At 41.0% G+C, this 24334-nt stretch overlaps 1 protein-coding gene across 5 annotated transcripts in view; it reads right to left on the bottom strand.

The window, feature by feature from the left end:
* LOC124128430 (ATP-binding cassette sub-family C member 4-like) overlaps positions 1 to 24334 on the bottom strand; it is a 150474-nt gene that overhangs the window by 63169 nt on the left and 62971 nt on the right. The window contains exon 8 of one of the 5 annotated variants that reach the window (XM_048391896.1): positions 23922 to 24171. The exons of the other annotated variants lie outside the window; for them this stretch is intronic. Coding sequence (XP_048247853.1) covers positions 23922 to 24171 — 250 coding nt within the window. The remainder of the gene's footprint in view (positions 1 to 23921; positions 24172 to 24334) is intronic. 5 annotated transcript variants of the gene reach the window in all.

The raw sequence follows: 24334 nt of genomic DNA on the forward strand, positions 1-24334 counted from the left end.
TAGCAATATTCCAGCAATATCACGGCGGGGGACACCAGAAATGGGCTTCACTCATTGTACCCATGTTTGGAATCGAACCTGGGTCTCTTGTGTAACGAGCGAACTCTTTAACCACCAGGCTACCTGACCGCCCCCTAGAAAATTCGGTCCCATGATGATTGCGTACAATGAATTGCGGCACCTTAGAGGACTGGGATACCTGACAATAAGGAGAAAACATCAGGCAATGGTGTCAATACCTCAATACGCCTTGAAGCCACTGTAGTTTCTGCCACCGACTTAACAGCCATATTGAACCAGCCAACACAGAAATCACTGAGCAACATCATGGCAACACGGGTCATGAAGATCTGGTGTGCAATGATGGGGAACTTGCCCCAAACCAGGGCAACAATGACAGCGAACATGACGAGGTGGATGCAGATGTCAAACATCAGGTACTTATAGCCATCCACCCAATTTCTCCTCTGCTGGTGTTTCACTTCAGTTCTGTAAACATTAAAAATATCGGGTGACAGTGTAACATACCACGGCCAACCAGCAGAAAGCTACATTGACCATGAACGTTATGGGATCACACACAGTGAGTGAGTTGGGTTAAACGTCGCTTTTATCAGTATTTCAGTTATATTACGGCGTGTCAGCTTATTGTTGGAGGAAAGCCCGAAGTGATGCAGGTCTTAGGCGTTTACCACTTCGGTGAAACCCACGAACACGGGTATGGTGCTGACAAACCTAGAAACATAGTCGGGGCGAACCGGGATTTGAACTCACAATCATAGTTGTCTGGCGTGTCCAAGGGACGCAACTCTGCACAGCGAATCGCGGCGACCCGTGCCCCCGGGATCACACACAGAGCCTTGCAAAAAAACAACCTTTACTACCTTTGACATCCTTACAATAAGATTTAGTAATATCATGATGTAAAGCCCAAACGCTCTGTGTGGTCCAGTATTATCAAAAGTCTAGTTGTGACAGATTCCACTGTATTCGAAGCCTGGATTACCCAGTGTATTATATCTCCATTCTGTCATGTTAAATATTCTGGGCCCTGGTCTTCCATCATAGCTTGGTTTCATCACCTGTAACTCACCACCTCCCGTTTATCTTCCCGAGGCAAGGGAGTTAATTGACTGTAAAAGTCCAGTTTCTACCCTTGCCAAACTGGGCAGGATCTTCTGGGCTCGATCATAACGCCACCAGTGGCTATTACGAGTTATGTCCCTTCTATTGACCAATCAGGTTCCACCTCTCATATCACTTGCATTCGTTTAAAACAAAATGGCGGCACCCAGGAAAGACAATCTGGTCGATAATCAAGATCTACATTGTTACAAAACCTTACCATGCGAAGTGCATCAAATCACGTGGGCACCTTGATTAAAAAACATGAAAAGATTTGAAAAATATAACTCCATAACTCCATGGACTTTTATAGTCAGTTAACTCCCTTGCCTCAGGAAGATGCCTCCTGTTCCGAATGAAAGCAAATGGGGTCAAGGTATATATCAAAATATATTGGAGCTTTCATACACTGGATAATCGAAGACTCGTTATTTTCAGTAAGTGAATGTGTGAGTTGCGTTTAACACCACTCTAAACAGTATTCCAGTTATCATGGCTTGCCAGCTTAATTTAGGAGGAAAGCCTAAAGTGATGCAGGTGAAACCAATGAAACCTAGAAACACAATCGTGGCCAAATGGATTTCGAGTGCGTCCCATTCATTAAATGTAGTTTATGTAATACTGCCAAACTAGTCTTTGAGCATGGAGATTCTCGGCCGTCTGTGTAGGCTGTCTAAAAGTATTGTGTGTCTCCTTAAAAGTAGGTCAAAATGACCTAAAAACTGATGCTGAAGCACATAGATCTTGAACATTTATCTGCACAACATTACACTCTTTGGCCTGAAAGAATCGTACCTTCAGTGGTGACTAACAAGTTGAATCTGAAAATGAAACCAAAGGAAAAAGAAATCCAACACCAAACAGTTCCGCTGGAGGTACGAAAACACATTAGCACACAGTAGCAACACATTGCACACACCTTCACCCGTCTCTACATGTCTGTCTGAAGGCTCAAACAATTTGGTCAGCTATTCTTTCTATTCTATGATGCTTCGCTAAAAGACCAAAGGAACTGGCTGTACTTTATCCTGCGACAAGGTACACATTTTTTAGTTATGGCATAATATACTGACGTCATGACGTTGTTCAAATTATCTTCCCCTTAATCTAACGTATCCTTGGTAACATTGTTCTTTCATTACTGTCAAACGAAATCAACATCAATGGTCAGTTATCTGTGAAATAGTTTCTTTAAACTTTAAATCGATTATTTAAATATTAATTCCCTGGGAGGAAACATGGCAAGATGATCTCTCATGCCGCGGGTTTGTCCCAAACATATTCAAACCACTGTGTCCATGCCACAGCAGCCACAACGTTGTCCGAGGCAGGCATTGGTGCCAAAGGAATTATATTTGTCTCTGGACACAGAGATGAACAATCGTTGAGAAGTTTCATCACCACATGTACACCTGTTGCTCAGCGTATGGCATTTACCAACAAACTGCAGTCCAACAAAATGGCCGCTGTTGCCCTCCCTACACCCGGTTCGGCATTTACCAACAAACTGCAGTCCAACAAAATGGCCGCTGTTGCCCTCCCTACACCATGTTCGTCATTTACCAACAAACTGCAACCCAACAAAATGGCCGCTGTTGCCCTCCCTACACCAGGTTCGGCATTTACCAACAAACTGCAGTCCAACAAAATGGCCGCTGTTGCCCTCCCTACACCCGGTTCGGCATTTACCAACAAACTGCAGTCCAACAAAATGGCCGCTGTTGCCCTCCCTACACCCGGTTCAGCATTTACCAACAAACTGCAGTCCAACAAAATGGCCGCTGTTGCCCTCCCTACAACCTGTTCAGCATTTACCAACAAACTGCAGTCCAACAAAATGGCCGCTGTTGCCCTCCCTACAACCTGTTCGGCATTTACCAACAAACTGCAGTCCAACAAAATGGCCGCTGTTGCCCTCCCTACACCCGGTTCAGCATTTACCAACAAACTGCAGTCCAACAAAATGGCCGCTGTTGCCCTCCCTACACCCGGTTCGGCATTTTAAACAACAGACTGCAGTCCAACAAAATGGCCGCTGTTGCCCTCCCTACACCCTGTTCGTGTGTGAGTGAGTGAGTGCCAACTTGCACAATATTCTAGTAATATCACAACATGTCAGCTTAATGTGAGAGGAAAGCCCGAGGTGATGCAGGTCTCAGAAGTTTGCCACCTTGGTGAAACCCATCAGCATGGGTATGATGCTGACAAACCTAGAAACATAATTGGGGCGAATCGAGATTCGAACCAACAATCATTGGTTTTGAGTGAGTAAGTGAGTATGGTTTTACGCAACTTTTAGCAATATTCCAGCAATATCACGGCGGGGGACACCAGAAATGGGCTTCACACATTGTATACCCATGTCGGGAATCGAAACCCGGGACTTCGGTGTGACGAGTGAACGCCTTAACCAACTAGGCTACCAGACCGCCCCCATAGGTTTTGAACAAGCTGCAGTGAACTAATACTAATTATACTATGCATAATCTTAGGAAAAACTACCAGCATGATTTCTTCAAGTCTTTCAGTTATCTTAATGCGACCTAAGGAAAACCCATTAGAGTATCCAATCATAGTATTTTGGCAATGTAAAATACTTTGTACAATCCTTCTTATAAACGCACAAACACTCTACCACACTATGAGATATGTTGAAAAATCTGCTGAGTGCCCCCTAACTACGTTCTAATAAACTCAGATCTCAGAATTTCTACATAGTTATGGCCTCATCATTTTCTCTGATACACTTTTCTTCATTTCCCTCAAATTTTCTACATGTTAACCAAACTTGTTGAATCACAATATTTAAAGAAAGCATGCCACCATTGCTACACTCCATCTATCATCACTGCCACTACGCTCCATGCCACCAGAATGGACATGCCCATCAGAACAATCTTACTAATCATATAACGGCATAGAGAGCGCCTGAATCCAGGGCTATCGCGTTGAAGAGCTCTTCTGTTTGCAAGGTGGCAGCCGAGAGTTGGCATTACCCAGAGGTCAGGGCCCCGTTCCTCAAAGCGATCTTAGCGCTAAGGTGATCATAAGTCCCATACTTTAACATAGGCTTACGATGATCGTAGCGCTAAGATCGCTTTGAGGAAGGGGGCCCAGGTAAGTACAGTGCATATCCCAGAAGCCATTGTGAGACAAATATTTCAGTCTTCTCTTACAATGAAAATAGGCATTCAGAATCTATTCTTAATTTGAATTTTAACATTCAAAATGAAGACGATATCTTTAAAATCTATAAGTCCCACTATCTTAAATATGTATATTCAATCACAACAAAATTTTGAGTACACTGATCCAAGTCTTAACTTAGTGAGTAAAAGTGATGCTTACCACTTACTGAACCTCTATGAGCACGGGTATGGTGTTGATAAACCTAAAAACTAGGGCTGGGACGAGTCCAAATTTACTACCCGGGTACCCACCACCCTATTACCTGACCCTACCCGGGTACCCATGCACTGTAGGTCTCAGGAGATGTCTCAAAATGTCCGATTGGGAACATTTTTAGCACAGCCCTGGCAAAAGGTATTTAGATACATGTATTAAACAATCTGGTCATTCATACACTGAAGTTGAATTAAGTTATATCTTTATTCAAACATATGAAAAATCAGAAGGAATGGGTGAATATTCTGAAAGAAATGCGAACATTAGTGACTTTAGTGTAACCATAGAGTTAATAATTTTTGCCATTAAACAATATATCATGTGACTAACCACGGGTCCGGGTAGTCCTGTGGGTACCCGGGTACCCGAGGAGTGAGCGAGTGTGTTTTGTTTTACGCCGCTTTTAGCAAAATTCCCGCAAAGTCATGGCGGGGGACACCAGAAATGGGCTTCACACATTGTACCCATGTCTGGAATCGAACCCGGGTCTTCGGCAAGACTAGCAAACGCTTTAACCACTAGGCTACTGCCCCACAAGAAAAAGGAGAAAACATCTGGCAATGCTGTCCATACCTCAATACGCCTTATCGCAACTGTAGTTTCTGCCACCGACTTAACAGCCATATTGAACAACTCGGCGCAGAATTCACTGAGATAAATGAAGGCGACTCGGGTCATGAAGATCTGGTGTGCAATGATGGGGAACTTGCCCCAAACCAGGGTAACAATGACAGCGAACATGACGAGGTGGACACAGCCATCGATCATCACGTGCTTAAATACATCCATCCAATTTCTCCTCTGCTGGTGTTTCACTTCAGGTCTGTAAATATTAAAACATAGCGGGTGAAGTTGTAACATACAATCACAGAATAAGCCTTTGTAACTGATTATGTTGACCACAGCCAACCAGCCACAGCAAAAGTCTTCACTGTGACCGTGAACTTCACAGGATCATACATGGACTCGTTCCATCGGTGTCTCATTAAAAGTGAGTGAGTGAGTATGGTTTTACACTGGTTTTACACTGCTTTTAGCAATATTTCACGGCGGGGATACCAGAAAATGGGCTTCACACATTGTACCTACGTCGGGAATCGAACCCGGGTCTTCAGCGTGACGAGCAAACACTTTAACCACATGGCTACCCGACCGCCCAATTTATTAACAGTAAGACAAAATTATCTTTAGCTGCTTTTTATCGTGTGATGCTGAAGCAAAAGGATCTTGGAACAGATATCTCCATGACTTAGATGGTCTTTGGCCTGAGACCATCAGCCTTCAGTGATGATTATGAATCTGGAATATTTTAGTCTGTTCTCACAGTGAAACATTGGTTTTCGGCATCTGGTCTGAATTTTAATCTCAACAAACAACAAAGTCATGGAAAAACGTCAAGACAATATCTTAAATATTGACAATTCCCACTATTTTAAATGTGTTAACATAATCACAACATAAGTACCCAAAATTATGGTTATTCCACACAATTGACATTTTCATAGTAGAATCAAGTGTTCACGAGAAGACAAATGATTCTTTAAATTCTTTAAATGATTTCTTTAACCTCCTATTGTGTAGATAAGTAATGGTACTTTTCAATAAACATAACTTTTCAGACGTTTCACAAAGAAATATTGAACAGAACAGTATATGAGTTCTGCTCCAGAAACAAACCTTCCCCTCATTTGTAGGCTTGGCAACAAACAAAAGAGTGTTCATCACTAGCCAAAGGAAAGAGTTCAGCACATGCAAAGTTCAGGTTCAGGTGAGGTGTATACAAAGTTTCCAGAAGAGAGATTCAATGGTTTATGGGTCATCCTCTGGAAACAAAATGGGACGGACAGAGGGAGAGCTTTTTCTCATGTATAAATACATGATTACTAATCTGGTAGGGCTGGCACAAGTCCAAATTTACTACCCGGCAGAGCTCCAGATAAGCTGCATATCTGCGTAAAATACGCATCAGAAATGCAGAAATACGCAGTAAAATAAAATCCAATAGTATCAAATACGCAACGAACATTACAGATAAGCTACAAAAATAAAACTTGTGCATATCATCAAAATATTGTGAAGTAACCCTGCGTATTCGATTAGCAAATCAGCAACTTATTTTGAAATTATAAACAGGCATTCCGTCAACCTTGCCAAACTCCATGAAGACAGTTACATCATGATCATTTGCCATCACACTTTCTTATGGAAGTATCGCGGTATTTTTGAGTCCTATAAAGTTCTCAAGCCCACATGAGACCAGTTTGCAGGGACTAGATGAAGTGTTTTTGAATATTTCACTTAAAAACCCACATGTGTAAAAACTAGTGGGTAACAGAAATTTGAATACCCAGATAGAATTATTGATACCCAATGATTTTAAAATGCATGTGTAAAATACCCACAACACCAAAAGCTTATCTGGAGCTCTGCTACCCGGGTACCCATCCCCCTATTCCCCTGGTATCTGCTGCAGGTCTCAAGTTGGGTACAAAATGTCTGATTGGGTTTGCCCATAGCCTTTGCAAAGTGTATTTAGATACACATATAAAACGATCTGGTCATGCATTCACTCAAGTCGCTTTGTCTTTATTCAAACATATAAAAGTCAGAAGGAATGGCTGCATAGACAAACAGAAATGCAAACTTTAGTGATTTGTAGAGTAACCATAAAGTTTTAGATAACTTTTGTCATTAAAAATATATCACATGACCGACCACAGGTACGAGTAGTCCTGTGGGTACCCGGGTTCCACTCAGTACCCAAGTTACCCGTCACAGCCCTATCATCTAGCAATACCTGTAAACGTCTTGCACCAGCTACTGTTTCTGCAACTGCCTTAACAGCTCTGTTGAACCATCCAATACAAAATTCACAGAGAAATGTGACTGCAATTCGCATCATGTAGATCTTGTGTGAAATAATGGGCGTGCTGGTCCACACCAAGGCAGCAATGGCCGCCAACATTACCAGGTGCATGGACACATCGAACATCACGCCCTTATACCCATCAATCCAATTTCGCTTCCTCTGGTATTTAATTTCAAGTCTGTAAATAGTGAATATCTCCAATAAGAACAAAATGCATATATATAGCACATAGTCTGGGAAATCCAGGAATGCAGCAAGTTCCAGCCATCCGTTAACTTTTTTTGACAGGGAAGGCAAATATTTGTACAAGTATCACTTGTCCCCAACTTGATTCAAATAAAACTGTTTTCTATAAAAAAAATCCAGGGGGGCAACTGCCCCCACTGCCCCCCCGGCTGGCTACGGCACTGTCCATGAAGTCTCTGAATCTATGGTAATCACTCATACCAATATATGAAGGAGAATAGAATATAAACATACAAGAATTTCAAAATGATAATACAGATGACAAAGACATAGGGGAGTGAGTGAGTGAGTATGGTTTTACGCTGCTTTTAGCAATATTACAGCAATATCATGGCGGGGGACAGGGTTAGGTACCCCTTTACAATCCTAAGGGTTTGGCATCCCTTTAAGATCCTCAGGGTTAGGTACCCCTTTACGATCCTCAGGGTAAGGTACCCCTTTACGATCCTCAGGGTTAGTTGTGAGGTAGTGCACTGTGCATCTATCTGCATCTCCTTGCACTGCACTGTGCATCTATTTGCATCTCCTTGCACTGCACTGTGCATCTATCTGCATCTCCTTGCACTGCACTGTGCATCTATTTGCATCTCCTTGCACTGCACTGTGCATCTATCTGCATCTCCTTGCACTGCACTGTGCATCTACCTGCATCTCATTGCACTGCACTGTGCATCTATCTGCATCTCCTTGCACTGCACTGTGCATCTATCTGCATCTCCTTGCACTGCACTGTGCATCTATCTGCATCTCCTTGCACTGCACTGTGCATCTATCTGCATCTCCTTGCACTGCACTGTGCATCTCCTTGCACTGCACTGTGCATCTACCTGCATCTCCTTGCACTGCACTGTGCATCTATTTGCATCTCCTTGCACTGCACTGTGCATCTACCTGCATCTCCTTGCACTGCACTGTGCATCTACCTGCATCTCCTTGCACTGCACTGTGCATCTATCTGCATCTCCTTGCACTGCACTGTGCATCTATCTGCATCTCCTTGCACTGCACTGTGCATCTATCTGCATCTCCTTGCACTGCACTGTGCATCTATCTGCATCTCCTTGCACTGCACTGTGCATCTACCTGCATCTCCTTGCACTGCACTGTGCATCTATCTGCATCTCCTTGCACTGCACTGTGCATCTATCTGCATCTCCTTGCACTGCACTGTGCATCTATCTGCATCTCCTTGCACTGCACTGTGCATCTATTTGCACTGCACTGTGCATCTACCTGCATCTCCTTGCACTGCACTGTGCATCTACCTGCATCTCCTTGCACTGCACAAATCTTGAAATAACAGTTTATCAAAGTTGAGAGGAGAGTATGATTCAGAGGCGGACAGGATGATACGCTGATCCCTGATACACTGATCACTGATACACAAGACATGACAGCAGGACATATATCAAAGCAAGAAATTTTGCAAATGTTACTGCAAGAAGTGATATATATTTGCAAAAACATAGAAGACATTTGGTACACAACAAAGGTATAAACATGTTAAACTTTGTCGATTTCATCAAGTCATTTACAAACAAAAATATAAGACCATACCTGCCCTGTTTTGTTTGTTTGTTTGTTTGTTTGTTGTTTAACGCCGCACTCAGCAATATTCCAGCTGTATGACAGCGGTCTGTAAATAACTGAATCTGGACCAGACAATCCAGTGATTGACATCATGAACATAGATCCACGCAATTGGGATGCGATGACATGCATCAACCAAGTCAGCGAGCCTGACCACCTGATCCCGTTAGTCACCTCTTTCGACAAGCATAGGCGCCTTTTACGGCAAGCATGGGTTGCTGAAGACCTATTCTACCTCGGATCTTCACGATTGTAGGTAGCTATCATGTTGCTAGGGGGGACCTTCACAAACAATGTTGTCATGTTGCTAGGGGGACCTTCACAAACAATGTTGTCATGTTGCTAGGGGGACCTTCACAAACAATGTTGTCATGTTGCTAGGGGGACCTTCACAAACAATGTTGTCATGTTGCTAGGGAAACCTTCACAAACAATGTTGTCATGCTGCAAGGGGCAGCTTCTCCAACAATGACGACATTTTGCTTTTAGCAGCTTCTCCAACAATGATTCCTGTTGCTATGGGCACATTAGATGAATGTATTACTGAAATTCAGTCATGACACCAGGTGTTAGCAAAAAGGTATAGGAAAATGTTAGGATTTATTAACCTATAACAAATACAAAACACATTTTTGCACATCAGATAGACACCATTATAAAGAAAATGAAATAACAAAGTTTCGCAAAGGATGCATTGCCAACAGCTCAATCAATAGAACCCACAAGAAAGAAGCTATTTGTCTTTAGGTCACAAAGGATGCATTGCCAACAGCTCAATCAATAGAACCCACAAGAAAGAAGCTATTTGTCTTTAGGGCACAAAGGATGCATTGCCAACAGCTGAATCAATAGAACCCACAAGAAAGAAGCTATTTGTCTTTAGGTCACAAAGGATGCATTGCCAACAGCTCATTCAATAGAACCCACAAGAAAGAAGCTATTTGTCTTCAGGTCACAAAGGATCCATTGCCAACAGCTCAATCAATAGAGCCAACAAGAAAGAAGCTATTTGTCTTTAGGTCACTAAGGATGCATTGCCAACAGCTAAATCAATAGAACCCACAAGAAAGAAGCTATTTGTCTTCAGGTCACAAAGGATGCATTGCCAACAACTGAATCAATAGAACCCAAAAGATAGAAGCTACTTGTCTTCAGGTCACAAAGGATGCATTGCCAAGAACTGAATCAAACGAACCCAAAAGATAGAAGCTACTTGTCTTCAGGTCACAAAGGATGCATTGCCAACAACTGAATCAATAGAACCCAAAAGATAGAAGCTACTTGTCTTCAGGTCACAAAGGATGCATTGCCAACAACTGAATCAAAAGAACCCAAAAGATGGAAGCTACTTGTCTTCAGGTCACAAAGGATGCATTGCCAACAACTGAATCAATAGAACCCAAAAGATAGAAGCTACTTGTCCAGTATATCACAAAGGGTGCATTGCCAACCACTGAATCAAAAGAACCCCAAAGATAGAAGCTACTTGTCCAGTATATCACAAAGGATGCATTGCCAACAACTGAATCAAAAGAACCCAAAAGATAGAAGCTACTTGTCCAGTATATCACAAAGGATGCATTGCCAACAACCGAATCAAAAGAACCCAAAAGATAAAAGCTACTTGTCCAGTATATCACAAAGGATGCATTGCCAACAACTGAATCAAAAGAACCCAAAAGATAAAAGCTACTTGTCCAGTATATCACAAAGGATGCATTGCCAACAACTGAATCAAAAGAACCCCAAAGATAGAAGCTACTTGTCCAGTAGGTCACAAAGGATGCATTGCCAACAACTGAATCAAAAGAACCCCAAAGATAGAAGCTACTTGTCCAGTAGGTCACAAAGGATGCATTGCCAACAACTGAATCAAAAGAACCCCAAAGATAGAAGCTACTTGTCCAGTAGGTCACAAAGGATGCATTGCCAACAACTGAATCAAAAGAACCCCAAAGATAGAAGCTACTTGTCTTCAGGTCACAAAGGATGCATTGCCAACAACTGAATCAAAAGAACCCACAAGATAGAAGCTACTTGTCTTCAGGTCACAAAGGATGCATTGCCAACAACTGAATCAATAGAACCCAAAAGATAGAAGCTACTTGTCTTCAGGTCACAAAGGATGCATTGCCAACAACTGAATCAATAGAACCCAAAAGATAGAAGCTACTTGTCTTCAGGTCACAAAGGATGCATTGCCAACAACTGAATCAAAAGAACCCAAAAGATGGAAGCTACTTGTCTTCAGGTCACAAAGGATGCATTGCCAACAACTGAATCAATAGAACCCAAAAGATAGAAGCTACTTGTCTTCAGGTCACAAAGGATGCATTGCCAACAACTGAATCAAAAGAACCCAAAAGATAGAAGCTACTTGTCCAGTATATCACAAAGGGTGCATTGCCAACCACTGAATCAAAAGAACCCAAAAGATAGAAGCTACTTGTCCAGTATATCACAATGGGTGCATTGCCAACCACTGAATCAAAAGAACCCACAAGATAGAAGCTACTTGTCCAGTATATCACAAAGGATGCATTGCCAACAACTGAATCAAAAGAACCCACAAGATAGAAGCTACTTGTCCAGTAGGTCACAAAGGATGCATTGCCAACCACTGAATCAATAGAACCCAAAAGATAGAAGCTACTTGTCCAGTATATCACAAAGGGTGCATTGCCAACAACTGAATCAAAAGAACCCACAAGATAGAAGCTACTTGTCCAGTATATCACAAAAGATGCATTGCCAACAACTGAATCAAAAGAACCCACAAGATAGAAGCTACTTGTCCAGTATATCACAAAGGATGCATTGCCAACAACCGAATCAAAAGAACCCACAAGATAGAAGCTACTTGTCCAGTATATCACAATGGATGCATTGCCAACAACTGAATCAAAAGAACCCACAAGATAGAAGCTACTTGTCTTTAGGTCACAAAGGATGCATTGCCAACAACTGAATCAAAAGAACCCACAAGATAGAAGCTACTTGTCCAGTATATCACAAAGGATGCATTGCCAACAACTGAATCAAAAGAACCCACAAGATAGAAGCTACTTGTCCAGTATATCACAAAGGATGCTTTGCCAACAACCGAATCAAAAGAACCCACAAGATAGAAGCTACTTGTCCAGTATATCACAAAGGATGCATTGCCAACAACTGAATCAAAAGAACCCAAAAGATAGAAGCTACTTGTCCAGTATATCACAAAGGATGCATTGCCAACAACTGAATCAAAAGAACCCAAAAGATAGAAGCTACTTGTCCAGTATATCACAATGGATGCATTGCCAACAACTGAATCAAAAGAACCCACAAGATAGAAGCTACTTGTCTTTAGGTCACAAAGGATGCATTGCCAACAACTGAATCAAAAGAACCCCAAAGATAGAAGCTACTTGTCCAGTATATCACAAAGGATGCATTGCCAACAACCGAATCAAAAGAACCCAAAAGATAGAAGCTACTTGTCCAGTATATCACAAAGGATGCATTGCCAACAACTGAATCAAAAGAACCCAAAAGATAGAAGCTACTTGTCCAGTATATCACAAAGGATGCATTGCCAACAACTGAATCAAAAGAACCCAAAAGATAGAAGCTACTTGTCCAGTATATCACAAAGGATGCATTGCCAACAACCGAATCAATAGAACCCACAAGATAGAAGCTACTTGTCCAGTAGGTCACAAAGAAAATCCAACATTCACTGAAAATGTAAAATGGTTGCAATGTTTCTCCCATCATCTATTACCTGTATTCTGGCAGCAACCACTGATGCTTCAGAAAGACACTGTATGGCTAGACCCAGCCAGCCGATACAGAATTCGCAAAACAGGTTCAACCCGATCCGAGCAAGGTACAGTTGTTCCGGGAGAATTGGCAAGCCAACCAGAACAAGTGTCACAGTGATGGCAAACATACAGATATGGATTGACATATTCCAGAACAAAATCTGAATCCCTTTCCATTGGTTTCTCACGCTCTGTGGTTTTGCTTCAAATCTGTGAACAATAATATATCAGTAAGGGTTCAACATTACATGATGTGAATAGAAGGACAACAAATGCTTACTGAAAACAATTCTAGAACAATTCTAAAAACAAAGACAGTGCCAGACTTGGGACAACTTGGGCATCACACTACAACACATACACCAACAGCTGCACAAAAATACCAGGGAACAATCAGCAAGTGGTCATCAATCAAACAGTATGTGAGTGGAGTAAACAGATTTATGAATCAATATGAGAATAAAAAAAGCAACATATTTCTTTGTGCAAAGTGTTCAATCTCTGTCAAAATGTGTAATTAGAATTTGACACACCATACTGCTACCAACATGCTGGTGACAGAATCACAGATGACTTCTCTATTGACAACCTTTATCAGTTATTGAAATATGGGCTAAAATATTGTGAGCAGCCTCCTACCTAAATTTAAAATCATAATGAATGCTGCCAAATTATACACCTTGTCAAAAGTATTGCACCACCAAGGTTTTTGATAATCAGAAAAGATATAAGTAAGGAGAAGTTGGGAAAACTAAACAAAAGCATTCAAAGTATTACTTAATCACAATAAGATGTTAATTTTATATTTAAAAAATAGGAAAATCAGCATTTGGAAAGAAAAAACAACAACTATTCACTAGCGACTACAGCTCGTGCTCGGTGAGGTAGGGCATTGTCGTCCATGAAGACAGGATGTGTTGATGGTTATCAAAATGAGGCACAAAAACCCCATCCAATATTGTATCTTGGTACCTTTGTCCACTTAATGTCCCCTGAACTGTGACCAACTCAAGCTTACAATAAAAGGAGCAACATCCCATACCACCACTGAGCCACCACCACATGTCCCAGTCTCTTGGAGTGAGTGAGTGAGTATGGTTTTACGCCGTGTTTAGCAATATTCCAGTAATATCACGGCGGGGGACACCAGAAATGGGCTTCACGCATTGTACCCATGTCGGGAATCGAACCCTGGTCTTCGGCGTGACGAGCGGACGCTTAAACCACGAGGCTACCTGACCACCACTATCACATTCAGAAATGGTTGAGAATAATTAAATTTTTTAACATGGCTGACCCTTGATTTCGAGGCCATTCTTTACGACAGAGAAGCCCACTATTTACCAACATTTTGGCCTCATCAAATCTTCATCTTGGTAAAATCATTACAAAGTAGAAGTTGCAATTCGTATCACAATACAGCATGTTGTATGGCAATACATATCTATATTGCAATACGGAAGTTCTGCCAATACCCATCCATAAACATTATCATGCTCAGTGAAACCTACTGATATAACTTTACTGATATGTCTTTGCCCAATGGTATTAGCATATATGATCCACAAATGGCTCCCGCACGAGATATCGCTTAGGTGAGATCAGGCGATATGTCCCTTGTGGATATCGCCACCACAATGAAATTGCATCACAATGCTTTGCAGACCATTATTACGTCATGGGTAACCAGGACGTCACAATCAAATGACATCACTAATGGCTCTGCTGCTGAAGCTGTTAGCAGTATTTTTTACACCTAAGACACTGCTTGTTTCTGTCTACAAACTGAAAAGTTGGAAGAATGATGTTGGATGATAAATAAAATCTTTTGATATCAAAATATATCAACGCTCGGGTTGTTCCACTTTTATCAACACGTGTTGATATATTTGTGATCAAAAGTCAAATAGATGAGTCAAATAGATGTTTACAACTTTGGTGAAACCCAGGAGGGCAAATATAGCGCTGACCAACATAATCAAGACGAAATCGGGGATTTGAACCCTCAATCCTAAGTTTCTGGCAAGCCTCAGGGAAAACTCACATATTAACCAGAGCCTCACTGAGCAATTGCCGCAGGACAACTGTCATTAGCCTATGTACAGTAAAGATCGCTTTGTCAGTCAGGTCGTAAACTTTAACATAGTCTAACTGTGGGCTAAAAATTATTGTGGGAAAAAAATAAATTACTATGTTACTATGTAACTCCAGTAGACAAAATAATACATTACCACTACTTCACCTTCTAATATTCATTAACATGGCTGACAACTGTATGGGAAAATCTATCATTGAATCAGCTAGCTACAAAGGCTGCAAAATATCAAGGTTAAAATTCAAAACTTATAAAAGCTTACAAAGTTTACAAACTGGACAATACCAGCTTTGCTCTAAAAGCTGAACCTGGTGAAAAGGGGTTTAACGTCGCGTCCAATAATCACTAGTATATATTTTGAGTCAAGTACAGTTGCTACAGCAACACATTGTGTATAAAACGACACTTGTCCGTGGTCATATGTCAGTCACTCTTTAAGACACAATGTTTAATGATTATTTGTTGTTTAACGCCGCACTCAGCAATATTCCAGCTATATGACGTCAGCCTGTAAATAAAAGTGTGGACCAGACAATCCAGTTATTCACATCATGAGCAATGATCAACGCAATTAGGATATGACGACATGCATCAACCAAGTCAGCGAGCCTGACCACCCGATCCTGTGAGTAACCTCTTACGACCAGCATGGGTTGCTGAAGACCTATTCTAACCCGGATCTTGACGACACAAGGAAACTGTAAGGAGCTTATCAAGGACCTCGACTTTCTTACAGACTAGGTTTTGCTTTGAGTCACATTTATCATACATCTATAAAAATTAATTGCCTTATATTCTGTTCTATTCTAAGCATATAGCAACTCCCCTCTTGTTTAGCCACAAGAAAGAAGCCTGTTTGTCTGGAAGGAAACAAAACAACAGAGACAATCCCACATTCCCCGAAAATGCAAATGGCCGCCACATTCCTCCCAGCATGTATTACCTGTATCCTGGCAGCAACCACTGATGCTTCAGAAAGACACTGTATGGCTAGACTCATCCAGCCGATACAGAAAGCACAAAACAGGTTCATTCCGATCCGAGCAAGGAACAGTTGTTCCGGGAGAATTGGCAAGCCAACCAGAACAAGTGTCACAGTGATTGCAAACATACAGATATGGATTGACATATTCCAGAACAAAATCTGAATCCCTTTCCATTGGTTTCTCACTTTCTGTGGTTTGGCTTCAAACCTGTGAACAATAATATATTTGTAACAATTCAAGATTACATGACATGTATACTGAACGACAAGAAATGTTTTATAAAACAATTCAGTGATAGTCTTCGCTAAGAGCAGTGTTCGAAATACCTGCCTGCGCGACCGTCCGAGACGGGATGATTTCAACTCGGGCTGCCAGATTTTCAAATCCTCCTGCCCGACGGTCAGGTTATATTTCATATGTAAAAATATTCTTAATATTTCCCGATGATAAGCATCATTTACATGATGTATTCTAGGATATTAAATACAAATCTGACCTAAAAAGTGTTTGCGATTTCTTTTCTTGCATTACTTAATGTTCAATGAATTCGATTTAAAGTTTTCATTAAATTATCCTGATAAACATATGATTATAGTGGGCAGGCAGGTTTTGGTCAGGGCTGGCAAGTATTTCAGCTAGCCAGTCCTGTGGTCTGGCTGAAAATTTGGGAGTTTCATACCCTGCTAAGAGAAATGTTGGAGGGTTCCTCACACCACACAGAAGGCACTGCTAGGCTAGGGCAACTTACACTCATACACTGGCTGTGTCTACACAAGCTGAACGCAAGTACAAGAAGCTATACAAAAGTGGCACAAAATCATCTTCAATTAGGAATAAATTAGTGAATTCACATCAATCAAACAGGATGTAAGTGCACCAAAAAATCCACAATTTAGTGTGCAGCATTAAATCATGAATCAAAATGAGAATCGACGTGGTATAGGGACTTAAAACTAATATGTGATGAGTGAATATCAAAAGTGCATTTAGCTAGCTCTGCTTGTTGTTTATTGCATTGACACATTTTGGGATAAACTTACAAGTGTTAATTAAAGGGCAGCTAAGTTGAGTGAGTGAGTGAGTGAGTATGGTTTTACGCCGCTTTTAGCAAAATTCCAGCAATATCACGGCGGGGGACACCAGAAATGGGCTTCACCCATTGTACCCACGTCGGGAATTGAACCCAGGTCTTCGGCGTGACGAGCGAACGCGGCAGCTAAGTTGAAGGAAAAGTTATTTACCCCGGTAATGTACATACAAGTGTGGGCATCGTGTAACATTGTATGGAATTATATGTAAGTACGACTGTGTGGAACAATGTATGATACAAGTAAAGGGGATATATGGACAGGTGTAGGATACATAATGTACATATTGCTAGATGTGGCCTTGTGTCAGTAAAGGATATACAGACAGTCGTAGGATATATAATGTACATATTGCTAGATGTGGCCTTGTGTCAGTAAAGGATATACAGACAGTCGTAGGATATATAATGTACATATTGCTAGATGTGGCCTTGTGTCAGTAAAGGATATACAGACAGTCGTAGGATATATAATGTACATATTGCTAGATGTGGCCTTGTGTTAGTAAAGGATATATGGACAGGTGTAGGATATATAATGTACATATTGCTAGATGTGGCCTTGTGTTAGTAGAGGGGATATATGGACAGGTGTAGGATACATAATGTACATATTGCTAGGTGTGGTCTTGTGTCAGTAAAGGGAATATACAGACAGCTGTAGGATATATAATGTACATATTGCTAGGTGTGGCCTTGTGTTAGTAAAGGATATATGGACAGGTGTAGGATATATAATGTACATATTGCTAGATGTGGCCTTGTGTTAGTAGAGGGGATATATGGACAGGTGTAGGATATATAATGTACATATTGCTAGGTGTGGTCTTGTGTTAGTAAAGGATATACAGACAGGTGTAGGATATATAATGTACATATTGCTAGATGTGGCCTTGTGTTAGTAAAGGGATTATATGGACAGGTGTAGGATATATAATGTACATATTGCTAGGTCTGGCCTTGTGTGATTAAAGGATATATGGACAGGTGTAGGATATATAATGTACATATTGCTAGGTGTGGCCTTGTGTTAGTAAAGGGGATATATGGACAGGTGTAGAATATATAATGTACACTGCAATTCACATCACCAAGCTGGTAATAGTGAGTGAGTGAATATGGTTTTTACGCCGTGTTTAGCAATATTCCAGCAACATCACAACGGGGGACAACAGAAATTGGCTTCACACATTGTACCCATGTCGGGAATCGAACCCGGGTCTTCGGCGTGACAAGCGAACGCTTTAACCACTAGGCTATCCGACCTCCCCTGCACAGACAGAAGGCACACAGAATCTGTTGAAGCATGTATGTTTACGTACCTTCCTTCTGAGGGCACAATTTCTATGTAAAGTCATCACTATAGACTATATAGAAACACCATGACAAATCTGCTGAGAGACTAGTAATATAGCTAAATACAAGCAGCTGTAAGGAGTTATAGGCAAACGTTATGAGGGTACGTAGATGCTGCTAGTTATTTGTTTATAATCTGGGTTATAAAATAAAAGTAATGCATTTGGAGATAAGTCATTAAGGGTGATATTGATATATAATGTTTAAGGACCAAGTATATTTTTCATATTACTACTGTAAGCCAGGGAATATGCACAAAAGCAATTTGAACAATTTAACTAGTAGTTTCTACAAATTCCTGATGGTTCATTTAACTCGATCACCGATTCAACACCTTGCCATGTTTGTTTGTCAACACTGAAAGTAGTATCTACCTGACCTTACATATTTGCATCCTTATCCATATATGACCCCAACAGAAACGGTTTTTATCCAATTGCTTATCCTGCTGAGAAAGCTACCCATGATGTGAAAAATTGGGTATTTACGCAGTGTTTTTTGTTTACATTCTTCATGTGTATTTGTAAGCAAACAAGTTAAAATTGGGTTATGGTGATTCATCTTGCCGATTTTACAAAATTCCAAGCTGACACATACCAGATTCATATGACGGCTTATCAATAACAACGCATCCCTCAAGTGATGAGGAGAGAGCCTCCCTCGGATTGGTTTGTTTGTTTGTTGTTTAACGCCGCACTCAGCAATATTCCAGCTATATGACGGCGGTCTGTAAATAATCCAGTCTTGACCAGGCAATCCAGTGATTGATATCATGAGCATCGATCCATGCAATTGAGATCGATGACCGTGCATCAACCAAGTCAGCGAGCCTGATTACCTGATCCCGTTAGTCGCCTTTTACGACAAGCATAGTCACCTTTTACGGCAAGCATGGGTTGTTGAAGACCTATTCTACCCCGGATCTTCACGGGTCGCCTCCCTCGGGGTGCCGTGTAACACACACCTTGTGACTACAAGCTTCATGTAAACACTTCCCTCTACCAACCTCCCACACAACAACCTGGAGGGATATTCTAAGTCCTGTGTCCGGAATTCAATCTTTTTCTTCAGTGGACTGAAAAGTTTACAAGCTATATCTACATACAAAATGTAACAGTCCATGGTATTCTTTGAACATACATTTCAATGGCAAGTCTTCAGCTTTGAATTATCCTTGTACTAAGCTTCCATAAAGGCAACAAGACACAAACATTTTGCTAAAATGAACTACAAAAACTGACCCTCCAAAACAGTTTAAATAATGTAGAATATTGTTCATTTTAAATAAAATCTAAAACCTAAGGGTTGAAAACGTTCTCTCACCCAAAAATAATTAGTAGAGAGAAATAAAGACAACCATTTGAAAACATGAGATTTTCAAAAGCTGCCCATTAAAACCACAGAGTATATATATAGCAGAACATCCTTCACTTGAAACACATCCTTAACCCAAGGGTTGAAAGCCTTTGAAACTTGCTCTCAAGAAAACACCACCCAAAAATAATCAGTGGAGAGAAATCAAGTCCTCCTTAAAACACATTCACTTTGTCCCCGAGAACAAAGAGAGCTGTAAAGTAGGCTACAGGTGATGCACGAACCTGCTACATCTGTTGTGATAACCCTGCAGGGGCTCCACTCCTGGTGTAGGATAACAAAACACAGGGACTTCCACAGTAATCATATAAACAGCGAACAGCAATGACACTCTGTGTAAGTGTCCAGCCAGAGAGACCTCATCAACTTCCATACATGTGTAACAGGTTTACACAGAGGTGCCGAGCCCTTCTGAAGTGGCAGATCAGCAGAAAGTAAAGATTCTATACCAGCCATAATAGTGCCAGTCAAGTGAAAACCAAGAGCACTTCCAGAGATCCAGACAAGCTGCGTATCTGCGTAAAATATGCATCAGAAATGCAGAAATACGCATCAGAAATGCAGAAATACGCAATGAACACTACAGATTCGCTACAAAAATAAAACATGTGTGTATCATCAAAATATTGTGAAGTAACCCTGCGTATTCGATTTGCAAATCAGCAACTTATTTTGAAATTATAAACAGGCATTCCGTCAACCTTGCCAAACTCCACGATGACAGTTACATCATGATCATTTGCCATCACACTTTCTTGTGGAAGTATCTTATATTTTTGAGTCCTATAAAGCTCTCGAACCCACATGAAACCAGTTTGCAGGGACTAGATGAATAGTGTTTTTAAATATTTAACTTAAATACCCACATGTGTAAAAACTAGTGGGTAACAGAAATTTGAATACCCAGATGGAATTACTGATACCCAATGATTTTAAAATGAATGGGTAAAATACCCACAACACCAAAAGCTTATCTGGAGCTCTGACTTCCTCCCAGTTCTTCTGTTGGTTGTTGGTTGTGGGTGGATCGACTGTTTACAACTATTTACTTGTTTGTTAAGAAAAGAAATACTCAGGAAGCTGAATGAACACTTGAAAAGTGTCATTATACTACGGTTTCACATTAATGTGTAAGGGTTTATCACCATGGGACTAATGTCAGTTTTACGTCTCTTTTTAGCAATATATCCGTATCATGGGGAGGGACATGCGAAATGGGCCTCAGCCATGTCAGCATCCTGTTTGTTGTTTAACGCCACACTCAGCAATATTCCAGTTATATGAATATTGTCAGGATTCAAACCTGGGCTAACTAAGTGACAAGCGAATGTTTTTACTAGAAGACTACCCCCATCATCCCCACAACACTACAGACCTAGAGTGAGTGAGGGAATGTTGGGTGATGTCATTTTGAATAGTGCTCTACCAGAGGAAAAAGGAACATAATATTGTGTTTCAATTTAATAATTTGTTGGTTTTATTTTCATTTGGTTTTGGTTGGTTTGTTGTTTAACGCCGCACTCAGCAATATTCCAGCTCTATGACGGCGGTCTGTAAATAATCGAGTCTGGACCAGACAATCCAGTGATTAATATCATGCGCATCGATCCACACAATTGGGATGCAATGACATGCATCAACCAAGTCAGTGAGTCTGACCACCCGATCCCGTTAGTCGCCTCTTACGACAAGCATAGTCGCCTTTTACAGCAAGCATGGGTTGCTGAAGACCTATTTTCAATTCATGGAATCGATCAAGAATCCAATTATATCAGTCCCTCTTAATTTATTCTGTGGGATAACGAAATTTTGAATAACATCAATAAATTATCAACAATTTAATAACAACCCGAGTTTCAGGGCATATTGTTAGTGCAGGGTGTGCTGTGTGTGCTGTGTGTGTTGTGTGTATAGTATAAATGTCATGTAAGTGGTTGCTATTTTATTTATTGGTACTTCAGCAAGCAAATAAACACATGTACTACCACACTTCCAATCCACCACATGGCCAAAGAGAGTGAGTGAGTGAGTGAGTGAGTGAGTGAGTGAACAGTGTTCAGTGTTGTAGTCATTGTGGATATTTAGTCATAGAGAATGAGTTCCTTGTGACATACCGTATTCGACGTAATAAGCGCCCCGCTCTAATAAGCACCCACGGATATTCGCTTATAAATTGACCAGTGAACAATCCTAATTAGCACCCCTTCCGATTGATCAATGTACACAAGACTTATATATTCGCGTATAATATGCACTCATCTGTTATATGCACACTTAATTATGGGCAATTAAATTCTGGAAAAATATATCTGTCGTACATAAACATTTCTGACTGTCAGCATAAAACACGAAATTTACCTTATAACTCTTTCCACTAAAATAATATTCTAATAAGAGCCCCCTATTTCTAATTTTGAGAGCGCCCTGGGCGCTTATTACGTCGAATACGGTACTCCTCCTTTGAATCCTCACACTGACATCAGGTGGAGACAAACCAAACCTACATCCTTCCTTATTACACTATAAACAGGGTGTGATTTCCATCACTGCTGGAGAAAATTAACACACTGAAGATGACAGATTTGTACTTTTATCAAATAATCCAATTTCAGTTCTGTGGTCTCTCCTGAATTCCCAGGAAGATGACAAAAGGTTGTGAAAAACACTGCTAAGACCACACTTTTTCAATACTTGCTGTACATATTTTCTACAGGAAAGTACCTGTTGGTTGGTCAGGAAAAAAGAAACAGAAAGAAAAAGCAATTCAATTCTATTTTAGTTTTCTGCTTCATTACCAGCTGGAATATAAAACTAGAATTTGATTGGGAGGAGAGCCTGCACCACAGGTTGCTATAAACAATGCACTTCCTGATGAATCAATGAGTGAATATGGTTTTACGCAGCTTTTAGCAATATTCCAGCAATATCGCGGCGGGGGACACCAGGAATGGGCTTCACACACTGTACCCATGTCGGGAATCGAACCCGGGTCTTCGGCGTGACGAGCGAACGCTTTAACCACTAGGCTACCCGACCGCCCCCTGACGAATCAAGCTGGAATATTGGTGTGTGTCTATGCATCCAAGCACTTTCAGGAACCACAGCAAACTTTATTTTAACTTCCATGTTTAATATATGTCAACTTCAACATTTCGGTAGTATAAAGTAATAAAATTAAAATATATAAAGTATGCTGGACCTGATATGATACTAAATAAAATGATCAAAATACTATCGCATAATCGATTGATCCCTACCTCAAACTATTGATAAAATTTACCTCCACAAGCAATGGTATACCTGCTATCCATCCCTGCACTATATATCCGAATCCGTAAATAAAAACAAAATTATAAAAATGTCTGGCCTTAATTTGAACAGGCCGTGAACATAACAGTGACTTACAGTGCAGTGGACAACATGTCCGACTGTGCCTGGCTCATGTCACCACCCTGTTGTCATAATGGAAGTGCTCCCAAGACAATAGCAGAAAACATCAAGGATCCCAGATTGCCTTGGGCTATCAATCAGTGTGCGAAATAGTCTCCATATATTGATGGGCAGGTGGGCTGGCAAGCTTTAAAAGTTACAAGCCAGTTTTGAATTTCACTAGCTTGAATAAGCAACAGCCTATATTTCAAGAAATTTGATTCTGCGAAGGTAACAATAAATAAACCCAAATTGAGTCAAATATTATGAAGGGGGGTAACTCTCATCTCACAGCATTGATTCTCAAAGGATACTAATTGCATTTTTTTGTCTTGAAGGTTGTATTGATCTACAGAAATAGGAGAGTTGTGCAATAAAATACACTGTAAAAATTTCAGTATCCTGCCAGCCTGGGTAAATTTCAGAATCTTAAGCTTGATCGAGGGCAGACAGTTTAGAAATTTCACACAAGCTGTCAAAACATGTTCGTGAACAAGTCCAGCTTCTAGGTACTGCAGTAGTGTACATGCATGAATGTTTATGGTTATTCTACCTTGATTCGGGAGATGCCCACACGCAACTCTGACAGCTGCTGTACTCCGATGCTTGCCGCCCCGACCAGCACCCCTCCAGTCACGCCCATGTAGAGCCGGGCCGTGAACACTATCCGCGTGGAGACACGACAAGACATCAGAACCAGGACCAGCATGATGGCCAGGAGGCTGGCAGCCACGGAGCTGTAGCGGAGCGTCGACAGGAACCCATTGCAATTGTGCCGCCATTTGTGCCAACGGATCTCCGGACTGCCAGTATCAGATCACATCAGTATCAGTATCAGTGTTAGTATCAGTATTTGACTTAATGCTGCTGTGAAGTACTCAAGTACTCGGGGATGGGTCAGTTTCAACAAAACTCGTCTCAGTTATTGGCGAGTCGAGTCCTTGCTGAGGGGAGATAACTCTAATT

Source organism: Haliotis rufescens, unplaced genomic scaffold (assembly GCF_023055435.1).
Source record: "Haliotis rufescens isolate VD_foot unplaced genomic scaffold, xgHalRufe1.0.p SCAF_101, whole genome shotgun sequence".
NCBI classification, from domain to species: Eukaryota; Metazoa; Mollusca; class Gastropoda; order Lepetellida; family Haliotidae; genus Haliotis; species Haliotis rufescens.